Genomic DNA, 25,838 nt, shown 5'->3' with positions numbered 1-25,838 from the left:
TTCCTTCAGGGCCCCGTTTCCGGGGTGACCGGAGAACAGAGGAACAGAACGCTCAGCCTAGCGCTTCAAACTAAAACTCAGACAAAGACGCTCACTCCTCTCCGCTGTTCTTGAAGGGTAGGCGGGGCCGTGATCGTAGAGAGACTCACAAAGGCAGGTGGAGGGCGGAGAACGGGAGGGAGAGACCCAGCAGCGAGGGAGGATCGAGTTTTCACTGCTCAGAGAATATTCTGATGCCCCCAGAGACGGAATACTCTCTGAGCGTCGCTGTCTTTGTCAGGACCGCCACAGCACTAACCGGAAGCTCCACCCATATCTCGCGAGAGCTCATTCGCGGAGGGGGTATCGCGAGGGCTGCTCCCGGAGTCCTGGCTGAATCTGAGGAGCGCGGGTCTCAGCCCCGGGAATTGACTGGGCGTTTCCGTTGTCGGCGTCTCGAGACAGGTAGGGGTTGGAGCGAGTGGGGGAGGGGGCGGGCGCTCCGAGTCCTTGGAGGACGTCCCAGGTCCCGCGTGACGCGGACATCGGGAGTGTACCTCATCCCCCGCCAGTCCCCGGCCGGCCAATTCGATCCCAGCCCACCTGCCCGATCGGACCACCCTCCGTTTCCACTGCAGATGTCTATCTTCTGGAGGCTTGATTTTCACTGCTAACCCATTGTTTTTTAACCGTGGCACTGGGACCATTTGAGACCAGAAAATTCTTTGTTGTAGGGCGTAGTCCTGTCACAGTAAGAAGTTAACAGCATTCTTGGTCTATGTTTAATAAATGTACACCGCTCCCATACGCGCAGTTGTGAAAACCAAAAATGCTTCCAGACATTGTCACATAGCCTCAGAAAGGCGTCATCTCTCCCAGTTAAGAACGACAGAACTAAACTTTATAATAATCACCTTTGTGTGCTGTGACAAAGATATTTGAGCCCGGTCCCCGGGATACTTTAACTGGAAAGCGAAGGAACCAAATCTCTCGGAAGCAGTAATGAAATCATTACAGCCTGAAAATAGAACAAGAATTAAGATGCAATGTAGGTAGGTGGGGTAAAGAGTTTGGGAAAAGGAGAGGCAGTTGAAGATGGAAGTGGTCGATATTTAAAACGTGTTAACTCATCATTGCCTTGAGTGGTAAGATTTAGTGGACAAAAAGGAGAACATCGCAAAAAAGAGAAAATGAGCAAGATGATTTTTTAAAAGTCAGGACCTTTTTGGAGGCAGTGGAAATTCTGGCTTGACTCCAAAGTTGTGTGCTGGGGATATAAGGTATCTTAAGTCCTACCTATGAGGACAAAACTGGGTCACTGTCAGCTTTGTGCACAGCACCGGAGAAGAGTAGGAGTTTTGATACCTGGATGTGAAAAGTTTAAAATATTTCAGAGTAACACATTTCATAGGGTTTTTAAAAAAATTTTATTCATCCATGTTTGCATTGCATAATGATTATGTTCATTGTGGGAAGTTGGTCTATGTACATAGCTCATCTTTGTTCTTTTTTCATCCTCCTCTCCTTCTACCCTCCTTCCTCTATCTTTGGGTCCCCTTACCTTTTGCAAAGGTTCTATCTCCCTGTTTCCTATTATCTGTCTTTTATGTTGCTCTTTAATTTATTAATACTTTGGGCTTCTCAGAGAAGTCACTCGATATTTAAGCTTGTGTATCTGATTTATTTCTCTTAACATTATGACTCAGGGTGCATCCATTTTCCTACAAATGATTCAGATGTATCCTTTATGTAGTATTCCATTCTATATAAATACCACCTTTTCTTTATCCGTTCATTTGTTGATGGACATATAGGCCACTTTCAAGATTTATCTGTTCTGAGTTGTGATGCTATAAATATGAGTATGTATGGATCACTGTAATATAATGTCTTTTAACTCTTGGGAAGTTACCTAGAAGGGAAATAGCAGGGTTAAGTGGAATTTCTACTTTTAGTTTCTTGAGGAATCTCTGTACATATTTCCATAGTGGTTGCACTAGATTATATTCCCACCAATAATGTAGAAAGGCCTATAGGGTTTTTTGTTTTGTTTTTTTTTTGGCGGGGAATAATTGTGGAAGAAGGATTTTGTTGGACTTTAAAGGATGAGTAAGGTGTGGACACTCAGTCAGGAAGAGTGTTCTAATTATAAAGAGAAAAATAAGGAGAGTAACTGAAGTATAACAGTCTGATATAATCAAAGTGAATTTAAGAGAAACAATAAGTGGACCATTCACCTCTAGCAAAGGTGAACAATAAGGCTGAAGGAATGACATGGAAATCTCTTTTGAGTACTAGTACATGACCTGTAGCTGAGAAGTATTAAGGCTTTTGAGGAGAAAAGTGAAATGATGAAAGCAGTGTTCTAGAAAGATATTGATATAAAGCAGGGCATGGTGGTGTGATCCCAGAACTCTGGGAGGCTGAGGCAGAAGTATCTCAAGTTCAAGCCCAGTCTGAACAACTTAAGAAACTTAGGGAGACCCTGTCAAAAGGGGAGAACTGGGGGTGTCGCTCTGTGTGATAAAAGGTCCACTAGTTTTTTTAAAGCATCAGTGCCTGAAGACATTCTCACACCCACCCCTACCTTTGGTCCCAAGGTTAAATGTTCTCCAAAAGCCAGCATAAACTCGGCAGTGGTGGTGGTGGGGGCTGCTTATAATATTAATAGGAAGTTTTCCCATTAGATACTTATCAGTAGTATTTATACTGCTCCTTCTCACTTAAATAGACATATCCTGTGCCACACCACTTCAGTCTTACAGCCCCAGCCCTGTGGAACAACTGAAAGAAACCACTGCTGCCTGGAGCACAGGGCAGTTTTCTAGATGTCCCTCTGTAGAGGCTGTAAAGAGCCTTGCTATAAAAGACGGATGGCTTTGGAACTGGAGTTTATGACTTTTGTCTTACATTTGCCTGCAACTTAATATTGTTAAGGCTTGGAAACGACTTCTAAGTTCTTTTGAGTTCATCCTCCCAGTCTGGTGCTAGTGGTCCTCTATCTGCCCCTTACTCATTTTTAGCTTCCTGGTAACTTCAGATGAGCAGCCCCGAGCTTGCTTGTCTTGTGGAGCAGCATAGAATAAGTCTGTGTAGTGCAGAGTTAGAAAATACTAACAAATACAGAGTTGGTCCTCATGTAGGCCCTGTACTCCCCCAAACCTGAGCAGGCATGAATAATTGATCACAGTGATTTCCTGCTGACTACACTGATTGCAGATTCTTTCTCAGCACCAGTACGTGGCAGTCACTACAAGGTGATTAGAACTGGCACAGAAAAAGAAACCTTTTGCCATCCCTAGTCAAATCCCTTTTCTATATAAATAGCATATTTAAAAATAGTATTGTGCTGTACCTCCCCACCAAAACACCCTTTTTCCTCTTAGTTCCTTCACTTGACGTTTTGTTTCTAGAATATTCCCTAGCTAGATTTCACCCTTGGCCCTAACATATTTTTTTAAAGTATTGATCCTTTTAAAATGTTGTTCCCAGAACTGAGTACTTCTCAAAGGTGGTATTATTAGTAAAGAGAACGTCAGCACTTTCCCAGCCTTGCTTGGACTTCTCTTTCTCGTAATGCAGCCTAGAATTACTTTAGCTTTTTTGACCATCATAACAGACTGCTGCCTCTTAACAAGCTTGTAGTAGATTAAAACTTTGGGCTTCACTACCATAAGTGAGTTGCACTTAATCTAGGTTTCCCTCTTCCTGTTTATTTTTTAAAAAACTCAATACCAGGCTCTATTTCTCATCCTCTTAAATTACATCTTGTTAATTTCATCTATTTAATCCTAAATTTTGTCTTCTAATAAATTAGCTACCCTTAGCCTTATCTTTGAATGTGATGAGTTATTTTCATCCAAGTTATTAACTCCAGTGCTAAACTGGATTAGGTTAAAGTCAACCTGAGAGCCTCCCTAGAGACCCTGGGCCAAAATTTGACATAGAGCATTCCATTTCTGTGGGTATTAACATGCAAGTCAACTATGGGGGCGGTCCCTTTTCCGCAAATAATGGGTGCCCATTGGGTCCCTGGCATTGTTGTAGCTCTGGGGATGCCATAGTGAACAAGACAAACAGTGTGTCTGCTGTTATAGAAGGCACCGATCTAGCAAAAACAAGTCAGCAGTTTGTACTTAGGTAGATACCAAAATCCCTCAGAAAATGACTTATTGTCTACATACCAGATTTTCCTCCATAAATAAAAGATGTAAGTTCGGCACGGCTTGTTCTTGGTATGTGAATGTATAATAACCAACTCTTTTTTTGCAAGGGGTTCCTATTAAATGAGTTAATGTATAATAAAAGCTCCTGGCATGTCTGACTAAAACAACAGGCATTTAATACATATTTCTGTTATTTTAGTCTCCTTTTTGCCCAGTTACAGATGAGAACGTTATATCCTGTTTCTGAAAATACAAATACTACTTAACCTATCTCCGAAGGTATAGCACTTTTCTGCCTGTGATTTCTCAAATGTCAATCAACAGTGGATATACAGTCAACATTTGTTAATCCAAGCTATCTAATTTGCCAGGACCTAAAGACTAGAATCTATTGAAATGCTCCAATTTTTTCTTAATGTACCTCGCGTGATGTTTGCATCTGCCTAACTTGATTTTTTTCCATCCATGCTATTTGAAAGCCATTATCTTTAGCAGAGACATCTCAGTGTGTACCAAGTGCTTAAAGCTGTTAGCCTTTCTCCTGATCATAACCTAAAGAGAGTTTTATTTTTCTTAAGGTATTTTACATACTTTGGTTCTTGGTGGGCTTTTGCCCCTCTGGTGCTGACGTCAGATATCTCTGGTCCTATCTTTATATTCGTTACTAGCTAGTGACCTATTTCTACATTGTCTGCATTGTCACATTTCAAATGTTTACTGGCTCCCACTCAGGACATCACAGTTACAGAACATTTCCATCCTTGCAGAAAGATCAGTGTGTTGGACAACAGAGGCGTGTCTCACCTTTACCCAGTATCCATGGTGCTGAGCCTGCATGTAGCTGCAAGCATTGTCTTCCTGAGACAGTGGAGTTCTTATCTCCCAGAATTTTCAGTTCTTCCACTTCACCTGTCAGATTTTCCTTGGCAGAATTGAATAGAGTTAGAAGCCTTCTAACTTCTTGAGTTATTTACAAAATCAAATTACTGGCAGCTCAAGTCAAGGACAGAATGTATATAAAGAAGGCTCTGTCTCATCTGCCCAGCTGGGTGGTTTGTAACAGAACCTTTATGCATCTTTCAGATCCCTATCTGTTCCTCCTCTTGCAATACTTAAGCACTATGCTTCTTCTCATTCATGGATTCCATAAAGGAGCAAATGTGTGGGGAGGAATGTAAAAGTTGTCTTCCTTATACATATATTTCCTTCTGCTGCTTGGGTTTTTATTTTTCCTCTTTTGCTGCTGCTTAAATGTGCTGAAGAAAATAACCCCTTCCCTTGGCAAACTGAAGCTCTGAAGCCTATCCCAGTAAGAATTAATGATATCATTGTTTACTTGGTTCACATTTCAAGTTCCCTTTCCTCTTTCCCTCACTTTCTCATGAAAGCTATTGCAAATTCTCCTAGTTTTGCATAGCTTTTGTATCATTCCTGCTTGTCTTTGTCATCCAGTTTTACTTATCTTTCCCCCAAAAGAGAGGGAAATGTTTTCTGTCTAGGCCCAGATAGTAAATATTCTTGGCTTTGTGGGCCAGATCGTCTCTTGCAGCTGCTTGACTCTGCCAATGAAGAGCAAAAGCAGCCCTTAGACAGTAAGGAGGATGTATGAGGCTTGATTTAGCCTGCAGTCTGTAATGTGCTGACCCTTGCTCCAAGTAACATTTTAAATCCTATTTCATCACGCCAAGAGTCTCTTAGCTACTTTTTCTTCTGGTCATAGCCTTCTAATTTGAGTTGAAAGTACCGGATGTGGCCTTTTACAAAGGTGTCATTCATTAAGAAACACATTCAGATGGCTTCTGATGGTGCTGTGGGTTCTGGGTAAATCAGCAGAAGACTTAGTGAGGCTTGGTGAATCGTGGGCTTAACCCACCTCAGGTGTCCAGGAGGCTGACTAGCTGCTCCCAGTTAACTAGATTCCCCCTCCTCGCCAAGGAGTGACTAGTTACCACATCCTCTTATGCATAAGCTCTTGTATATTCTCATTAACACTTATTAAGCACTTACTGTGAGCTAGATACCATGTATTCCGTTTTCATGCTTTCCAGGCATTAGATTGTGTAATTCTCATGAATGTATCATGAAAGTAGCTACGATGTTATCTATGTTGTGCAGCTGAGGAAACAAGACACTGGGAGATTAAGGTGGTCACGTTGCTAGTAAAAGACAGAGCTAGATTTGAACCTAGCCTTTTCTGAAACCAAAGCCCTTATGCTAAAAATAAACACATATTTAAATCCATCCTCCCCCCCTCCCACCCATCATCCATCTTTCTGTTTATCTTTCGGTCCATCCACCCATCTATCTGCCAGTCCAGCTTTTGGATGATCTGTATTAAAAGCCACAGAATCACTGATTTTTTTCTCCCAGTTTCCTGTAGTATTTTTTCTTAGATCAACCTGATATCCTTTAGTTCCAAGACCTTTCAGTACCTCAGATCATCTTCCTTTTTGTATTATTTCATCCATTTTTTTCTAGAACACAAAACTTCTTACTTATAGGTATAGAAAGAGGTATAGCACAGGCTCTTGTATGTCTAGGGACTTAAATTTGCAGCACACATCCTTCAGGTAGAAAGAAGAGAAATGTAGTACACAGTCTGTAGATAAATGTTAGTGTCTCCTGTGTAAATGACATGTGGTACAGTTGTTTTTCGTTTTCTCTGAAAGGTACCTCTTGGAAGCTTTTGAGGCAAGGTAATTATTTCCTTTGCCTCTTCTATTCACAATCGTACTTAACTAATCAGTACTCTGTATTCATCCTTCTAGTGTTAATGTGAATGCTAACCAGTCCAGTCCAAATTAAGCCTGGCTTACTCCATCAGACACACAGGGACTCTTGAGCTGAATGTCTTGGATTTTCAGGTCATGAAAATGTTGTCTTTTTATTTTATATCAGAGGTTTTCCAGTTCTCTCGGAAGATACAGTACATTGGATTCTAAAGTTACATACCAGATCTAACTTGAATAGTCCAAAAGTTGTATATCTATCATAGTTATACTGGAAAACAAACCAAGTTTAAGCTAAGAAAAAAAGAATTCTAGATTTGGTGTTAATCATGTTTGGATTTCAGTTTTGAATACTAAAAGTGTATATTGCTTTTCACGTACTAGGAGCCGTATACTAAAGACGATGTCAGGAAGCTTCTACTTTGTAATTGTTGGCCACCATGATAATCCAGTTTTTGAAATGGAATTTTTGCCAGCTGGGAAAACAGAATCCAAAGTATGTATGAAATCTTAAATTACATAAGAATTTTTCTCGCTGGTGTAATGTTGTGGTATGATTTTAGAACTGGAAGATCTGGACAGATGAAGCAACTGAATTCTACCACCATTAAATGAGGCTCGCTCTGGAATCTCATAGACTGATACAACGGGTTGTTTATGCAACCTTTACTTGAGCACGTACTTAGACTACCATGATGCCCAGGTCTTTTCCCATGATGTTCAGTTCACTGTGTCACCAGCTAGGAAATGCTCTTTCTTACATGCATGGAAACATCATCTACTTTTAGTGGGTCTCGAAGAATAATTGCTGTTGCCTTAAATGCTATGGATGTACATTCTGTTTTAGTGAATCACACTTTTCATGGGTATGGACATAGAGATCACGTTATATCTGAGAGGATTAAAAGGGACTCCCATGTTGTCCTGATGCCACTAGGTCTGCAGCCCTTTGTTTCCAGTGACTTCTATAGCATTGCCTGGCCGGGTGGTACCTACATGGCCTCCTCCCCAGTGACACCATGGCTGTGCTCAGGAAACTCTAAAAGCAGCCGCAGAGGTGAAGCCCCCAACTTTTTTATTGCCAGAAATGGTTCCAGACAAACTAGCTTGGTTCAGGGACATTACCTACCATTCAGAGTAAATAGTCCTACAATCAGTCCTTTCCATCTGTTTTTAGTAGTCCATGTACCTAATAAATTGCTTACAACATGCTCTGTTTCTCCCAGACTCCACAAATAGGCTTTAATGTCCTTTAAGACAAGGAGTTTTTAAATTAGTCATAATGTACAATCTTAAGTTGTAAGATACTTTTAACATGTTCACTTCTAATCACCAAAGTGCAGTAGACTTAAGGTATTATCTACCGAATGGTATCACTACATAGCTTTCCTATATTCTTATGAGAATGCTGCTCATTAGAACTTTGTTTTGGTATATTTCTGTAGCACTTGTTGCTTCATGGGACATTGCTACTTGCATACAGCTTCTGTGTACTCCAGTGGGCTAATGGTGGGTAAAACAGCACATATGAAACCACAGAATCACTTGACTTGGTCTTAGTTTTCTCTCCTGGTGCTGCTCACCTTCTTAAAATATTTCTGCTTTTTGTACCCATTCTTTCAAAAGTGATCATTTTTTAGTCTTTTAAAAAATTTTCTATTAGTACACATTTGGACAACATACTGATTACATTCATCGTGAGGTTGGTATGTATACATGGCACATCTTAATTCTTGTTATTGTCCCTTCCCTCCCTTTCAAGAGTGAGTGTTGTTATCAAGTCATGGGAAGTACTGCTGTGTGCTAGAGACAAAATACATCCCTTTTCTCTAAGGATAGCTTTGTCATGACGTACCTGAAGTAAACATACTTAGCCATATGAGGGATTCCAGGGCAACTGGCAGCCTTCTTCCAGCCTAGTCGTGGGAACAACGTCCTCAGGAAGAAGGTCATGCCAGTTTTCTGTACCAAAATCTGAGTGGTTTAGAACAACAAATTTAGTGTCTCATAGATTTAGGGGGCTGTCTTAGTTACTTTCTCATTGCTGAGACAAAATACCCAACACCCAAAGTTAAAGGAGGAAAGGTTTATTTGGCTCACAGTTCGTAGAGGTTTCAGCCCATAGTCGGCTGGCTCCATGCAGAGGGGCAGTGCAGAGGAGAAACAGTCCATGCCAAAGCAGGGCAGGCAGAAGACAAGAAATCAAGCAAGCAAGCAACAAGGGACCTAAGACCCTCTTTTCTGTCCCTTATATCTTATCCAGCAGATAGTACTCACACCCAGGCTGGTGCACCCTTCCCTGCCCAGAACTTTGCTAAACCAGCCATTTGACTGATTTAGTAATCACATACTCATCACATAGCCAGATTCAGCCACCTCCAAAAAGCCCCCCCACCATGGCCCCAAGGTTTTGGGGGGACATCTAGACACAAACCATAACAGGGCAGAAATTTGAAGTCAAGGTGTCAGCGGGGCCATGCTCCTTTTGAAGGCACCAAGGAAGAGTTCGTTCTCTCCTAATTTGTGGTAGTTTGTGGCTTTTGGCAACTGTTACCACCAGTCTTCATGTGGCATTCACCCTGTGTGCATGTCTGTCTCCAGAGCACCTGTTTTTTTAAGTACACCAGTCATATTGGATTAGAGGCCCAGCATAACTAACCACATCTGCAGTGACCCTCTCTAGGGCCACATTCTGAAGCTCGGAGGCTTGGGACTTCAGCTTGTGAATTTTGGGGAGGACACAGTTCAAGCACAACAGGTATTCACTGAAAGTGCATTTTGAAAATAATCCCAGGCTGGGGATATAGCTCAAGTGGTAGAGCACTTGCCTAGCATTCCTGAGGCTATGGGTTCAATCCTCAGCACTACAGAGGAGAAAGGAGGTGAAAGAATTCCACAGGGCTAAGACTATACTCTAGGTTGTGAATTTCCTCTCCATGTTATGGTGGATCAGTTCCACCTTCTCTCCAGTTAAGTTATATCAGCCCGACACAAGGACCCTCCCATTTCTGACAGAATTGTCCCCTGCTGACATAGATGACTGTTCACAGCTGGGGCTGAGCGTGGCCTTGTACCAATCTGAGATCCCCATGCAGTGTAAGCTCCATTCATCTGAAAGAGGCCTCTGTGCTGCCATCGTGAGTGCTACTTCCTCAGTTGTCTCTGCTGCTGTGTCCTTGGTGCCACTGCTCAGGAACCCAGCCCTTGATGCTCCCTCCAGCTGGTGCAGCCCAGTGCCTGGCACCTCTCCTCTGCAGCTCTCCTTCACCACCTCCATGGGCCCGGGCTCCCTATGGTGCTCTCCTGGATCCACATCCACTGACACATTGTTTGTGTCTTTCTCCTCTAATAAAGATGAGAGCTTCTCAAAAGTAGGATCTACCTTTCCTGTTTTTTGGCCTCTTAAATGTAGTATTGTGTTTTCACATGCTTAAATGGTTACAGAATTTGGTAACTTCCTTCTTGCAACACTAAAGATATAATTTTCTGTGTAGTTTCTTGAACACATTTATTAACTGGCTGTTTCAGTTCTTGTTGAGTTTTAGATATCCGAGTAAATGTGAGAACTATGGGAAACTAGATGTTTTTATGTCTCATGATAATAAATGAAGTAAAAGTGTAATATTTTTCCTACCTGACAAAACCATATATAGAATATATGGAATGATTTCTTGGCATTCCTGATGCCACATGGAAATTTTAATCTGTTACTCCTTTCTGTCGGCTAGGATGATCATCGTCATCTGAATCAATTCATAGCTCATGCTGCTCTTGACCTTGTGGATGAAAACATGTGGCTTTCAAACAACATGTACCTGAAAACTGTGGACAAATTCAATGAGTGGTTTGTGTCAGCATTTGTCACTGCAGGCCATATCCTTACCTTATTAGTAAAGATACTTAACTAAAGGTTGTGTGAAAAGACTCAGAAGACTATGAAACATAGATGCCAGGTTCTGAATCTGTAGATGTCAAGGAGTCGTGAGAAAATGTAAAAATTTCCATCCATAGGGCTATTTTTATATTTTTCCTAGCTTTGAAAAGGTTACATTCTTTTTAAGATAAAACTAAGTTGACTTTAAACCCAGTTCATGTGTTCAACTTTTCCATTGTAAAATACATGACTGATTTAAAGAGTAGAGTGTCAACCTGTAGCTTTTCAGTTTTAATAGATTATACCTTAATTATTCCACATATGAGATTTATTATGCTTCATGATATAAGGCAAGAAGATGGAATAAAGAACTTCTTTACTGATGTCTATGATTTATATATAAAGGTATGGTATGTTCTATGATTTTTTAAAATCTGGTTATAAAAAAGGATTCTAGCTTTGACAGTAAACTAGCCTGTTTAAGTAACTCCCTTAGGCTGCACAGTTTTCATTTCCAACTAGCTTTAGCCACATCAGAACTAGCCCTGGCAGCTTTCTCAGCAAGCAGATCTTCACTGCTAAGTTAATGTGTGGCCAGGAAAACAACCCATGGTAGTTATTTTGAAATGATTGTGAAGGTAAATCAGTGCCATTCTTCCTCTTTTGGTGCATATCATTTAGTTAGGGAACCTGCAAGACAGCAAGGAAACAGCCTACATAAAGGAAATTTGCTTTGTAATTTATATCTACACTGTTTCTAATTTACAAATAAGCTAAATGCAGTGGATGTAGATCATGGATTGGCAAGAAGTGATTCTTACATCATGAAATTGTTATTCAAGGAGAATGGTGCACCTACATTTGATATTGAATTGAGAAATAAAATAGTTATACGATGTCATGGTTAAAGTACAGTGCCAATAACAGTTTGTTCCAAATTTAAATATGTTCTCTGTCTGAGTTCTTATACATCAGCACAGTAATAAAATTGAAAGCCACCAATTCTAGTCAAAGGTAGCAAATGAATGTTTAGCTGTCTTATAAAGATGGATTAAAAAAATGATTAAGATGTAAAAATCAGTAATTCCTTTCCTCCTTAGAAATTCCATTTAATATTAATTTCTCACACCTGTTATGATGCATTCATTACTTTAGATAAGGAACTGATTATTTAGCTTTGTTAAAGGAGAATATTTAAAACCCCGACTAAAAAATACTGCATAAAACTTTGAAATAACAGTGTAGTGTAACCTTTCCTTAACTCTGAACATGTGACAGATTTTTCATTAGTTTAAGTAGTCCAAAGGGCCTCACAGCTCAGTCCATTTGTAAATAATGAATACAAGTAGATTAGTGCTGTATTTCACACACAGGTAAGTTACTTTAATTTATTCAGACAATAATATCTATCCTACTACCATTAGTTTTGCTACAGGTACTTCTCAAAACTAAAACACCAAAACAAAAATTACTTAAGGAGACAGTGTTTAACAATGGAGCAGCCAGGTATGGTGGCACACACCTGTCATCCCAGCACTCAGGATTGCCGAAAGCTTGAGGCCAGCCTGGGCTACATAGTGCGTTCAAGCCCCAGCCTGAACTGTATATCAAGAGCCTGCCTCAAAAAAAAAAAAAAAAAAAAAAAAAAAAAAAAAATTTTGTTTTAAATGTCTTTGATGATGATTAATGAGTTTAAAATAATTTCCTTAAGTCCTATGATTTTTCAGCCTTTTTGCTTTGACAAGCTCACTAATACCTTTTTCTTTCACAGTTTGCAATGAATCCATTTTATGAACCCAACTCTCCTATTCGGTCAAGTGCATTTGACAGAAAAGTTCAATTTCTTGGGAAGAAACATCTTTTAAGCTGAATGCAGAAAAATTTCAAAATAAACAATGTCACAATGGGATATACTCAGGAATGTGTGCATTGTAACTTGATTAAATAGCCTAGAAAACTTAGACTTGTCTCGGTTTATCTAAATCAAATGGAATTTCTTTTATAATTTAAAAATGGTATATTCTGTTTCATGTTTGTTATCAACAGTATTTGCTTGTGAAGTGTTATTTATAAGAGCTCTTTATCAGGGCTGGGGATTTATCTCAGTGGTTCTGCTACCTGCCTCACAAGCACAAGGTCCAAGTTTGATCCCCGGTACCAAAAAAAAAAAGAGCTCTTTATCAATAATTTTGAAATGTTTGTATTTCAAAATTTGAGAAGCTTTTGACTTTCCTTATTTAGATAGTCTGACCTTGATGTAGGAATTCAAAAAACAAATGTCTAGTCAAGATTTGGTAAACAAATTTGAAACTAAAAGATTATGCAGAAGGGAATGAAATTGATAGCACATAGGATGACTTATTTGTGAGTATTTTAGAAATACTATAAACTTTTCTAACACAGCTCTACCTAAGAAGCTGAAGCAAAACGCTTTTGTGGTGTTAAATATTGTATGCCTGCCTCTGCAGAGACTGGGTATAGTGATCCTTTTTAATTTTAGAATCATGGACCCATATTTGTATAATGGACCACAGTTACAGACCATGGTGAAATGTGTTGCCTCTATCACTGTATGTTCTTGTATTTCAAGAAAGTAAACTGGGGCTTGAATAAACCAATTGATATCTGTACTTATAAAAAGTTGTAATACAGTTTAAGAACTGTTATTAAAGAAAAGCTTGGCTTACATCAGCATTTGCACTTGGCCTTTTAGGCTGTACATTAGAGGCAGCCAGTAGTCTCTTCTGTACTGTACTAAGAGTGTGATTTTAATGTAAAATAGTTACTATCCATGGAAAAGCAAGTAATACTACCAGATATTTTCTGTCCTTATTAAAAGTGCTTGAAAAATTCTGTTCTGAATGTTTGAGCAAGTAATTCTAAGCTTGGTCCTGTATCTTTGTGTGAAGCTGCTGCCATCATTTTTAACTCTTATTTGATTTCTTAAATAAAGGTGTCTGTCCAAGATTGTGGTAGTTTGATATTCAATTTTAAAGTGTTGTACACCACCACCACCAGTTTCAGTCCTCCTATTTCCTCCATTGAAAGTATGCAGACTAATACCTTAACCCATTCATTAGTGAGCTCAGATCACCTCCAGCTACATGCTAGAGTTTTAGGAACGGGGAGACAGATACTCATGGAGAAATCTAGGAGTAATTTCAACCATGATGAAATGAGAGACCCAAACATGTATATATGGTATATAATTTGCCCCACCTTCAATGAGCATATAACTGAGAGCTATACTGGGAGCCAGCCAGGAGCAATAGTGTGTTACAGCAGGAAACCATATGGGTGAGGAGTCTTGGTTTCAGGCCCCAGCACAGCTTCATGACAGTGGTACACTGCAAATAGCCTTCCTTTTCTCTAGATTTGTGAGAGTGAGATGGGAGCTAGGAACATATACACTGTGAGTAGATAACCAACGCCAAATGCCAATTTTCATGTGTGACCACATTGAAGGAGCTAGTGGGGGAAGTCCAGCGAGGAATGGGACCTCAGGTGGGGCCACCCAGGGAAGCAGCATTCCAAGCACAGAAGCATGGAGAAAGCACAGAGGCTCATAGGATGAAACCAGGGCCTGAGCATTAGGAAAGTGAAGCTGGCAAAGCTTGGATCTGGCAGGTAGTGTCCTTAAGAGCAATGGGGTAAAGTCAGTCCTAAGAAAATCAGGCTACACTAAACGCATGTCAGCACTAGATTTGTAACACATAACACTCCAAAAGTGATCCAGATAAAGCACACAAATGGGTTTGTTCCCTTTATAGCTAAAATTTTCCTCGGCTGCTTTGTTCAGTATCCATCACTGCTAACCCCATGCTGTCAATTTGTCATTTCAGCACTTCATAGTTGACAGTCTAGCATCCCAGAAACCGACTGTCCGCTCTGCATTTCACTAGGTAACTACCATAGGTTTGTTTTCCTACTTAACACTGTAGTACCTTGCAGACAGGTACTGTGAGAGGACTTCATGGTGGTGTAATAATAAAGTGAAAACTTAAATTTGTATACAAATCTAAGCAATGTCTTCTTTTAAAGCAAGGAACATTTGGGATGCTTCTAACTAGGGAATTTTTCACAAGGGTAAAGAAAGCAAGAAGAGAAGTAATCTTTTGATGGGATAGTTTCCATCTTCCACGGGCTGCACTGTAATGACATCAGTCATCAGGTGCATATTTATCTGTCCTCTAACTTCAGTACATTGCTCTTTTTCTTAAAACAACTGTCTCCAAGGCTCTGCCATGCACAGCTTGAACCTAGCTGACAGACACACCCTATGGTGACTTCAGTACCGTTGGGGCCTCCCTACCCCGAGGACCAAAGCATGACCTTGTTTTTCCTGCCCATCACCTGTCCCCCAGGACTCTGGGCATTGCTTCTCACCACTATTGCTGCCAGCATCAACATCTGCTGTGACAGCCCCTCACATTTCTATTGTTTCTTCCATAGCCCAAGAAACTGATATATATGGCTGCCTATAAGGGATAAGAAATCAGTTGCATGAGTAGATACTTTGTCTTAAGATTTTGAACTACCCACTTATACTATCTATTCAAAAGAATAACTGAAAAATAAAAATTACCCCTAAAGCCTACTGTTGAGCAAGGTGTGAGAAGCTGGCACTTTCATATACCACTTACTGCTAGATCCATATCAACTAAAAATGGTTAGACATTCACACAGCTCAAAAATGAAATGTACTATGGTAGAAATATGTTCAGATAAGGAAAATTACTAGATAGTGGGTATACTTGACTTTTTAAAGTCTGTAGATCAAGTCTACTGAAGAAAAAAAAGTATTTAATATATAACAATTTGTTGATGAGGGATTTTTTTTTTTTTTTGGTTTTGGTTTTGGTTTTGGGCACCAGGGATCGAACTCGGGACCTTATGCTTATGAAGCAGGAAGTGGGACCACTGAGCTAAATCCCTGGCCCTCTAGTTTGCTTTTTACATAGAGAATTATAGCTGGGGAGGGATTGGTTATAATCAGAACTACAGCTCACTCTGACAGGAGCAAATGAAGATATTGCCCCAATTTAAAATGTTCTCCAATTATAAAACTTCCTTTTGTTAGGATATTGGACTTTGAAAAGCTTAGCTTAGTGCAATGTTTTTTTTAGTAGTTCCCAATGGTTAGGGTCAAGAGTCAACCAGTCTTTCAGATTCTACTTTCCCTGTGTGACATCCATTAAGCCCATTCTGGTATGTCCTTTAATAACCCCACTGTTCTACAGCTGAGGATCCCATCCAGATAAACTGCAGTGTAGGTTTTGATTTGCCTTCATAGGACTCTCAGCAGCAGCAAACATGAACTTGACCCACAAAAGACCACAGTCTGCTTTATTTAAAGTCTGGTCATTCGTGCAAATCCTCCTTTTAGAAGGAAAAATCTTGAGAACAAATCACTAAACAATGTTGAATGATAAAGACACTAAGTGTCTGAGTAAACCAAGATACCATATCCTCATATAACCTCTCAACAAAGTACAATCTCACTATTTCCTCCAAGAGTAATAAAGGGAGCTTCTGTGTTGGGAAAGGGCAGGGGTCCCTACATGGCACACAAGTGAGCAACTGTGAGATCAATCCTAGTGATATTGTGAATGAATAGGAAGAGTTAAAAATCACCTTAAAGAGATGAAGATGTACTCAAAAAGCAATACAATATAAATGCATTAGACTTTAATCTTTAATATTATAACATCATTGCTTTAGATTTTTCCATTGAACCAAGAATAGAATGCTAACTACACAAAAATATACACATATAAAAGTAGTTCTCCCTTCTCCCGGAGGAAAAAGCAATCCAAGTATATCTTCTAGAATAGTCAAGTTTTTGTTTTAATTGTAATTAAAGTCTTGGTCATTTGTTTATTAACTCTAACTTATATATTTAAAGAAACATTTATTAGACAACCGTTACAATTTAGAAAGGCAAGGTGTCATTACCAAGTAAATCGATGTGTCCCTTCTCCAACCAACAAATGAAGCAGCAACATACATTAATTTTATTAGTATATGATACACTGCTGCCAACCCTAATTCTCTTATCCACCCTCATGTTTTTCATGTGTGTATGTGTGAATTGGTTAGAACGCATCGACCATCTAACGATCAACAGCAGGATGAGTTAGGCTTGGGCTTTCGGTGAAGATTGACGGTGTCTGTCTGAATCAAGTGATCAGACCTATCCTCGGTAGCAAGAACTCTTCGAACTGCTTCCTCAAAGGCTGCTGCAACATTGGTGGCATCTTTTGCACTTGTCTCAAAGTAAGGATAGTCGCCGTTATCCCTGCACCATGCTTGGGCTTCTTCTGTAGACACCTGCCGTTCGCTTATGTCGACCTTGTTGCCCAAAATCACAAAAGGAAAGCTTTCGGGCTCTTTCACGTCTGCATAATATATGAATTCTTTCTTCCAGTTACTCAAGTTCTGGAAACTCTGTGAATCATCGACACTAAAAGTAAGCAGGCAACAGTCCGAACCTCTGTAAAATGGTGTCCTCAGGCTTCGGAATCGCTCTTGACCAGCCGTGTCCCAAATCTGCATGGTGACAAAATGTCCATCCACCTCCAGATCCTTATTTAAGAATTCCACACCTATTGTATGGAAGAGCTGGGCATCAAACTTATTAGTTACATATCTGTTCATAAGAGAACTCTTCCCAACTCCACCATCTCCAAGGAGAATTACTTTTAAAAGTGATGATTTTCCTGCCATTACTAATTTTATGAGCTTTGACTTCAGAACCCTGTAAAATAAAAGTGAACCATTATATTCCCTTACACATGTATAGTTATCTACATAATTTTACAAATATCAATGTTTGAAACAAACATTTTTGCAAAGAGAATGAATACCTAAATAACAAGAAGTTTCATTTACTGAGTTCTCAGCCATGTTTCAGCCTCAATCCTACCATTATTCCAGGGTACAGCTGGGAAGGGCTCACTCTTCCCTTCCTCAGGTCATGGCTGACTGTGAAGCTAACACTTAAACTCAGGTCTGGTCTGGTCTCGAAGATCTTACTTTGAACCATCATCCGGTGATCAGCCCCTCCCTGCTCACGATAAGTGCCACCACCACTGGTTAAAGTGCTAAGAGACCAAGGTCCACAAGATTCTTTAGCAATTGCAAACAAACAGCCTTTTAGTGCTTCTGCCAGGGATTTGCTCTTCCATCCCTTCCCCCTTCTCTCTGCAGACAGGGCAAAGCCAGAGACTTCTAAAAGCCACTGATGTGGCCGTGAAATAAAATGAATCAAGCCCTGAGTAAATGCAGTTTATTCGCATTAGGAACACAACATGAGCAGCAATGGAATTTGTTTTGTTTTGGTTTGCATTTTTTTGGCTTTTTTGGTACCTGGGATTGGAATTTCCACTTGCAAGGGAGGCAGCAGAGGCACCACTGAAATAAATCCCAGCCCTACAATGGAATTTTTAATGTAGTCTCTAGCACATTATACTCACAACTCATGTGGGCTGCTCCAACTCAACAAATATAAGCCTGTGCTATTTGTTGTTTGTGTGTTTTCAACTGGAATGAAAACCTAAAACAAAAATGTGCTACTGTACGGTACCATTTTAGAGGAAGTCCTAGCGCAGGATTAAAAACTTCCCTACACTATAAGTGCCAGTTTGTGGGGTGAGATTTCTGAAAGTTACTTCTAAGTGCTGGTGAGAACACTCTTCCCATTTAATGCTTCTGTTTTAGTTTTATAGATAATTTCAAACATGAAAAAACTTGGAATAAAGAGAGCAAAATAATGAACTCCCATATACCCTAAGCCCAGCCTTCCCAATTACGTATGGCAAACCTGTTTCCCCCAGGGTACCCCAGGCCCTTCCTTGTCCTATTATTTTGAAGCAGTTTATATAATCTCTAAATATTTCAGTAATGAATAGCTTTCTAAATATGTTACAATCTATGAAGGAAAACTGTAGCGCAGCACTGTCCAAAAGCACTTTATAGAGTGATAGAAATGTCCAATAGCCAGTCACTAACCACACATGGCTGTTGTGCATGGGCCCGATGAGTGAGAAACTGAATGTGTGATTTTATTATTATTATTCTGGTGCTAAGGATTAAACTCAGGGCTTTGCACATACTAAGCACACAACTGTCCACACTAAGCTAAACCCCAGCCCCAACTAATTAATTTTAACTAATTTAAATGGCCACATTGAAAGTGCCAATAACTACTGCCACAGCTCTAAAGCAAAAATGATTATTAATCTTAGCATAAAAGTAGATACTGTGATTCCCTCAATGGAAAGGTAATAAAGACATGAATAATAATTGTTTTACTAACTAGGATAAATTTGCAAGACCACTACAGTAAACATTATCTGGCTGTCTTGATATATGCAAATGTGAATCGGCATAATATAAGTGAACACTCTAACATGTAAGAATTCTGCATTTCGGTTCTATTCTGATAACCACCTCTAGCAACTAACATAATGAAAAATCAAGTGAAGGGGAAACATGATTAAAAAGAACAGATTTCTTACCCTAACTTCTTCAAATTACCACTCCAATAATGACCACTGTAATTAATAAAATTTAAACTATCCAATAAAACTGCAAAGCAATTAAAATGCTTACCTCTTAGGAGATTTTTTTTTGTACCAGGGATCAAACTTGGGACCTTGTGCTTTCGAGGCAGGCAGTGGCACCACTGAGCTAAATCCCTGGCTCTGGGAGATTTTTTGATTGTCAAATATGTTGCTCTTCTCAATGCCTTTAGTACATTAACGTTAGAGAGGAAAACAAAACAACATCAAAGCCAGGCATAAAGGAACATGCCTATAATCCTGGCACTCTGGGAAGCGAGTCAGGGGGATCTCAAATTCACTCACAGCCTGGGCAACTTAGCAAGACCCTGTCTCAAAATAAATTAAAAAAAAAAAAAAAACTAAAAGGGCTAGGGATGTAGCTCAGTGAAAGACCCTGGATTCAATCCCTCATACTGCAGGAAAAACAACAACAACAAAATACCACCTATAAAGAACCTCAAGCTCTTTGATCTCCTGCCATGAATAACAAATTCACTATATCAGTCCTGTGTTTAACTAGAGGCTTGTTTCAACAACTACAACTTTTAAAAAGATTACCAAAACCAGAAAAAACAACTATATGCTACATAATGACATTTTCAGTCAATACTAGATCACATATATGACTGTGGTCACACAGATTATAATGAAGCAGAAAAACTCCTATCACCTAGTGACATAGCTGGCCATAAACAATGAATTCCCCACCTGTTTGTGGTGATTCTGGTGGAAATCAACCTACCATGCTGCCAGTGTATACGAAGTATAGCATGCACATAACATTTGACAATAAATGACTGGTATCAATTTATACACTTACGATATTTTTTTATTTTAGGGTATACTTCAAACACATTAAAAATGTACTGTCAAACACTATGCCATATTACACTGCATCAAAAGGCCACGTCAAGTGAATGACCTGTGCCATTTTTGGCTTCTGCCAGTACCACTTAGGTTTGTGAAAGCACTCTATGATGTTCACATAATGTCAAATCAACCTAGCAACGTGCTTCTCAGAATGTATCCCTTTGTTAAACAACAAGTCACTGTATGAAGTGTGACTGAAAAAATATGGCAAATGTTTAAATTTTCAAAATTACAGTAAAAGACACACTGCCATTCATCCCCCTCAAAATATTCTTCTTCACTTGTGAACACACTTACCCTAGCATTCCTGCCACTTTCTCAAACAGTTCCGGAAGTCATCTTATGTGAGTGTATTTAGTTACACTGTCATGGCTCTCTTGGTGTCCTGAATCCATTCAAAGCATTCACCTTTCGTGATCATTTTTACTTTGGGAAAAGAGCTGGAAGTTGCATAGTGCCAGATCCGGTGAATGAGATATATGAGGACACACCATAGTGTTTTTATATGACAGAAATCACCATAAAATTTGATCATTGAGGGTGATCAAAAAATACGATGAATGTTTAAAATTTTATTATACTAAAAGACATGTCATCAATTCCCCCTCAAAATACTTCTCCCTGCTTTGGATACTCTTATCCCATCATTTTTGGCAATGTATCTTTACTGTAACAAGGTTTAAAAATGGGTGGGTATTCACCATATTTTTTGGTCATACCTATTATTTCAACACAGGGGAAAGCATCCATCGAATGTTCCCTCAGAATGACTACAATTCTTCAACGGTTTATTCTGCAGAGATTCAGGACTAAGGTCAACTTCTAGGGCAAGGTACCTGGCCTAAACTTGCCTAGGCACATCCCCTCACATTCTTTGCTTCAGACATTCTGAAATGCAATGTCACGTGGCACTGACTCATTGGACACACTGTCGCCTTTGCCCGGCATAGGCTGGTCTCTCTGCTGATCACCCTGCCCTCCTAAGGGACCACTGTACCTTTGGAACTACTCAACCTGGTCATCACCTCATCAGCAGCCCTCCTCAATATTCTTCCTTCCCTACACTTTTTAACACAGGAAAACACAAAAGTTCCAAGTTGTGTTATGAGGGAACAACAGACATGCCTCTCATTTATCCTAACATTTTGTAAGTCTCTACCAATACAACTGCATGAGCAGACATGAAATGTTATTGGAAAGCACTAAATTTTTAAAATCTTTTAAGTTGAATTATAAGCCAGGCCATGCAATCTAGCAATCCCAGCTAGATTACTGGTTGCCTACATCTACCAAATTAAGTTTTAGGACTTCTTGGAGATTTATAATTTATTTTAAATGTTAGAGACAGAATCTAGGGCCTAGTACATGCTAAGCAAATCCTCTATCACTGAGCTATACCCCAAGCCACGTCATTATTCTGACCAAAGAAACTTGGATTATGCTCAACTCACAAACCAGAACTAAGGAATAATTTTTTATATTTCAGATAATCCTATTTGGGAATATTATGGCATCCACTAAATAATATACATATGAACATCTTTTTTATTCTAACCTTGGTGTTGTATACAAACACAGTGATATAAATGAACATGCAAACCATCTGATTTCCAGCTGACATCTAATAGCCAGCTTCATTCAACCTATAACATTATAATCATCTTAAAAACATTAAAAATCCCTTGTTTTTTTTCCAAAAATAGTAGAATCCTTTGAAACTTCTTTAGTTTCATAAATTAAAAAAATTTTCCTACTATTGTATATTATTTTTAAATTTACCTAAAAATATGTGAAGTCTCTTACATTTGGGATGACTGCCCCAAAGGCAACAATCTTCAAGGTTAAATCATTATTTAGGGCTGAGAGTGTAGCTCAGTGGTGGAACACTTGCCTAGTACACATGCTGCCTTGGGTTTGATGCCCAGGACCACAAAACAAACAAAACATTTTAGTAATTCAGTTAAGTTCTACAAATAAAGAAATATGAGTAAAAAAAGCACATTATAGCCGGGCATGGTAGTATATATCTATAATACCACCACCTTGAGAGGCTGAGGCAGGGGGTTTTCAAGTTCAAGCCTATACTGGGCAACTTAGTGACTTAGCAAGACTGCTTCTGTTGTTGTGGTTGTTGTTGTTTGTTTTTGCTACCAAGGCTCAAACTTGTGTCCTTGTGCTTGCAAGGCAGGCGGCGGAACCACTGAGCTAAATCCCTGGCCCGCAAAACTGTTTTTAAAAAGAGCTGAGGATGAAGCTTAGTGCAAAGGCCCTGGGTTCAATCCTCAGTACCATACACACATACACAAAAGCATTATTACTTAAGTCAGAACTCTTACCTTAATAATTCAGTTCAAACATCATTACCTGCAAAGAAAAAAATTAGAAAGCTCACATTAGCAATGTATATGTTTTCAGAATTAAAATGTGAAAGTATCTAAATTCTATTTGTAGTCGATACTTAAGCAAAAAGGAAAATCGCACCTAAATTCTGCCTATGATCTTTCTAAGCCTAAAGAAAGTCCTACCCCAAGTATTACAGTTTAATCAGATTTTTTCAGTTTTTTACCTGTTCACTTTTCTTTTGTTTCATACTCAGAGACAGCGTTAAAATTATATTAAAAGAAAATGGATAATACTTCACTCATTCTTTAAAACTTGCCCAATACTCGAGAATTAAATTGTACTCCAGAGAATAAAGATAGCATAAAACAAACAGGGCAAACAGAAGGGCTGTGTGAGGGAGGGGCACCAGTGTGATACAGGAAGCTCAGGCTAAGGCTAAAGGCACCACAGTGCTATCAAACTCATGAGGCAGCCAAGGTAAAGATGAAAACGCCCTTGTGGGTAAGAACACACAGCCAGAAAGAAATCAGGTACTGCACCAACGTCCAAGAGTGCATTCCAGAGCAGGAACTCCGTGATATCCTGAAGGCTCCTGGGAACATGAACAACAATGGAGGGCTAGGATGTGTCTGAGTGATGCAGCACTTGCCTAGCATGCGTGAAGCCCTGGGTTCACTCCCTAGTACCACAAAACAGCCAACAACAATAGTGCCTTGCCGCCTAGAACTGTTGGAAAGAGTCACTCTGATGATGAGACAGGAGTGTTTCATCACAGTGCCAAGTTCCCTGGATAAGCGTATGACATTTCTGCACAATGAATATATGAAATTTTTACTTCTTTTATAGACAGGTTCATTTTTACAGCCATTTTGTACCTCAAATTTCAGAACTATAGGCAGAACAAATGAGAGGGTTACATAGGCCTACACGGGGGAGCCAAAGAATTCAATGTAACATGAAGGCTTCGCAATGGCGACTACGTGGATCCATGTTAAAATGCTAGGTCTCTCAGCCCAAACCAATGGTTGCAACCCCAGCACTGCCCACTCTTATCAAAAGCAAAGGACATTTTCTGTGGAACTTACATAAGTCCTTAATTCACAAATTCAGTCAATGAAAAAAATACAATATTCTTCAAATGCTGATATTTACGGTTAAGGATGACGCCACCATAGCAGCTAATACTGAGTGGGCCCTGTGACCCTGCAATGACACTGCAATTATTCCTCACAAGTTTCTGATTACTCCTACATTACAGATGACAATACTAACTCAGAGAAGCTATATACCTGGCTCAAGATCATAAAGCTAGTAAAAAAGCAGATACTTAACCCACTAGACTATGTCAATTGCAACTATTTTTGCATTTGTCTGAGGAATTTGTTGTTGTAGATATATTGAAAATAAGCTAACACTCAGCTGTTTTGAAAAGATACTTTACTTGAAAACAAAATATAACTCTTACAGAAAACAGAACTATTTTACCCTTTTCCCACACATTACAACTTGCTTCATTCTCAGGGCAGTTTGATATGTAAGTCCAGCCCTATCCAAGCTCTGCCACACTGGGGCATCTGGGAGAACCGGTAGAAAAAGGAGGGCTCTTTGATAGTCCACACTGCAGCCAGAGAACTCCTGCCAAGGCCCAGTGCGCTCTAGCCAAGGTAAGCATTATTGTTCCTGATCCTCCTGTGCAATTCCGGTCACCAGAAGCAGGTTGGAGGCCATGAACTGCACACTCAGGACTCTGCTCGTCTGCCCAGTGTAGGCACCCACAAGCTCCCTGGAGGAGCCTGGGACGGGTGCTCTATAGTGTGTGCTCCGGATGTCCCAGACACGAACCGAGTTGTCCATGGAGGCAGAGGCCACCAGACTACTGTCTGAGCTGAAGGTGAGGCTGGTGGTGTTGTCCACGTGGCCTCTCAGGTCTTTAAAAAGGGTCCCTGAGGCCAAGTCCCACAGCTTCAACCGCTGGTCCTCTCCGGCGGATGCTAAGTACTTCCCGTTGGGGGAAAAGGCGAGAGCGAGCACGGAGCCCAGGTGGCCTGTGAAGAGCCTCACAGTTGTCCCCTGCTGGGCACTCCACAGCCTCACAGTGGAGTCAGCTGAGCCGGTGGCTAGGTAGTTAGAGTTAGGGTGGAACTTGACGCAGTCCACATCGGCCAGGTGTCCCGCATAAATCCTCAGTGGGTACGTACGATCGAAGGACCACAGCCTGGCGGTGCGGTCATGGGACCCACTGGCGAAGTACAGGCTATATGGGCTAATGTCCAGATCCCACACAGGGTAGGCATGTCCTTTGTACCGCACAGTGTTGGTGAAGGTGCCCAGGTCCCAGTAGCGGATGGACGTGTCCTCAGAACAAGAGAGCAGCCCAGAGCTGTCAGTGAGGAAGCGTACACCATACACCGGCCCACAGTGCCCACGCAGGAGCTTCATCTCCGTGCCTGCGCAGTCCTCCTCACCCTCCTCTTGCTCCAGAATGTCACAAGCCAAGCGGATGCGTGAGATGTCCGTGCAGTGGGACTGTGACTTCAACTTCTGAGAGCACAGTTTCCAGATTCTTATGCAGGAGCTGTCAAAGCCAGCAGCAAGCAGCTTGCTGTCAGGGGCAACCTCGGCGGTGTTCAGCAGCTGCTGTGTGTCGCAAAAGGTATACAAGTAAAGCGTGGTGAGGGAGGGAGGCCCGGCTCGGACACGCCTGATACTCTCCTGCAGGGCCTCCAGGGCGCCCTCATCCTGCAGAAAGGTGACGGGGGCAGGGCTGAGCTCCTGCGGGGTCTCCACTCCACTCTTGCGATGGGTGGCTGCTTCCCCGGCAGGGTGCACGTCCAGCTGGATGTGCACAGTGAGGACCTGGCATAGGGCAGCACTGTCTTCACTCTTCAGATAGCGCATCAGGAAGTAGTAGCCGTCTTCCTGGAGACGCACCATGTACTTGCTGTCTAGAAAGGCGCGGAGCTTGGGGTTGACCTGGACATCCTGCATGGTTTGGGTTGCCCGCAGCTGCTCTATGACCTCTCTCTGGCTTGCATCGCCCTGGAAGAGGCCATGGAAGCGACCATAGAAACTCTCCACCACGCTTTTAGGGCTGCTCTGCACCAGGCTGAGGTGGAGGTAGACAAAGAGCGGGTAGAGGAGAGGCATAATGTCACAGCCCGGAGGCAGCGGCGGCAAGTCTGACTCAGTGAGAAACTTCCAGAGCCGTCCGAACTGTTCCTCCGCCTGCCCGGAGTCCGCCTGGCACGGGGCTGCGGACACGAAGTTGGCACAGCCGGACTCGGCCTGCACCATGAGGCGGGCCGCCATCTCC

General features: G+C 40.8%; 3 protein-coding genes across 6 annotated transcripts; 1 reads left to right on the top strand and 2 right to left on the bottom strand.

The window, feature by feature from the left end:
* The first annotated feature begins 40 nt into the window (after positions 1 to 40).
* On the top strand, positions 41 to 12,897 carry Trappc2 (trafficking protein particle complex 2). Of its 3 annotated transcripts, none has more exons than XM_010613948.3 (6): positions 41 to 117; positions 281 to 444; positions 7,259 to 7,370; positions 10,603 to 10,747; positions 11,068 to 11,153; positions 12,520 to 12,897. In XM_010613948.3, the coding sequence occupies exons 3-6, from the start codon at positions 7,278 to 7,280 to the stop codon at positions 12,616 to 12,618; spliced, it is 423 nt and encodes a 140-aa protein (XP_010612250.1). In that variant the 5' UTR covers positions 41 to 117; positions 281 to 444; positions 7,259 to 7,277; the 3' UTR covers positions 12,619 to 12,897. The 3 variants fall into 3 exon arrangements, with proteins under 3 accessions (XP_010612250.1, XP_033616333.1, XP_033616334.1); XM_033760442.1 differs by lacking the exon at positions 11,068 to 11,153 and adding an exon at positions 12,020 to 12,121 and having other exon boundaries at positions 12,520 to 12,592; XM_033760443.1 differs by lacking the exon at positions 11,068 to 11,153 and having other exon boundaries at positions 10,603 to 10,718; positions 12,520 to 12,598.
* Positions 12,898 to 16,424: 3,527 nt separating this feature from the next.
* On the bottom strand, positions 16,425 to 22,536 carry Rab9a (RAB9A, member RAS oncogene family). Of its 2 annotated transcripts, none has more exons than XM_019206053.2 (2): positions 22,519 to 22,536; positions 16,425 to 17,505 (listed from the first exon to the last, which is right to left on the bottom strand). In XM_019206053.2, the coding sequence occupies exon 2, from the start codon at positions 17,472 to 17,474 to the stop codon at positions 16,869 to 16,871; it is 606 nt and encodes a 201-aa protein (XP_019061598.1). In that variant the 5' UTR covers positions 17,475 to 17,505; positions 22,519 to 22,536; the 3' UTR covers positions 16,425 to 16,868. The 2 variants fall into 2 exon arrangements, with proteins under 2 accessions (XP_019061598.1, XP_010612259.1); XM_010613957.3 differs by lacking the exon at positions 22,519 to 22,536 and adding an exon at positions 19,362 to 19,497.
* Positions 22,537 to 24,012: 1,476 nt separating this feature from the next.
* LOC104855174 (TAF5-like RNA polymerase II p300/CBP-associated factor-associated factor 65 kDa subunit 5L) lies at positions 24,013 to 25,834 on the bottom strand. Its single transcript, XM_033760084.1, has one exon. It carries the CDS (start codon positions 25,832 to 25,834, stop codon positions 24,197 to 24,199), a length of 1,638 nt encoding a protein of 545 aa, XP_033615975.1. The 3' UTR covers positions 24,013 to 24,196.
* Positions 25,835 to 25,838: the final 4 nt, after the last annotated feature.

Source organism: Fukomys damarensis, unplaced genomic scaffold, assembly GCF_012274545.1.
Source record: "Fukomys damarensis isolate Sample0158 unplaced genomic scaffold, DMR_v1.0_HiC HiC_scaffold_39, whole genome shotgun sequence".
NCBI classification, from domain to species: Eukaryota; Metazoa; Chordata; class Mammalia; order Rodentia; family Bathyergidae; genus Fukomys; species Fukomys damarensis.
Note: the sequence above shows the minus strand (reverse complement) of the source record. Positions and strands in the feature narration are given on the sequence as shown.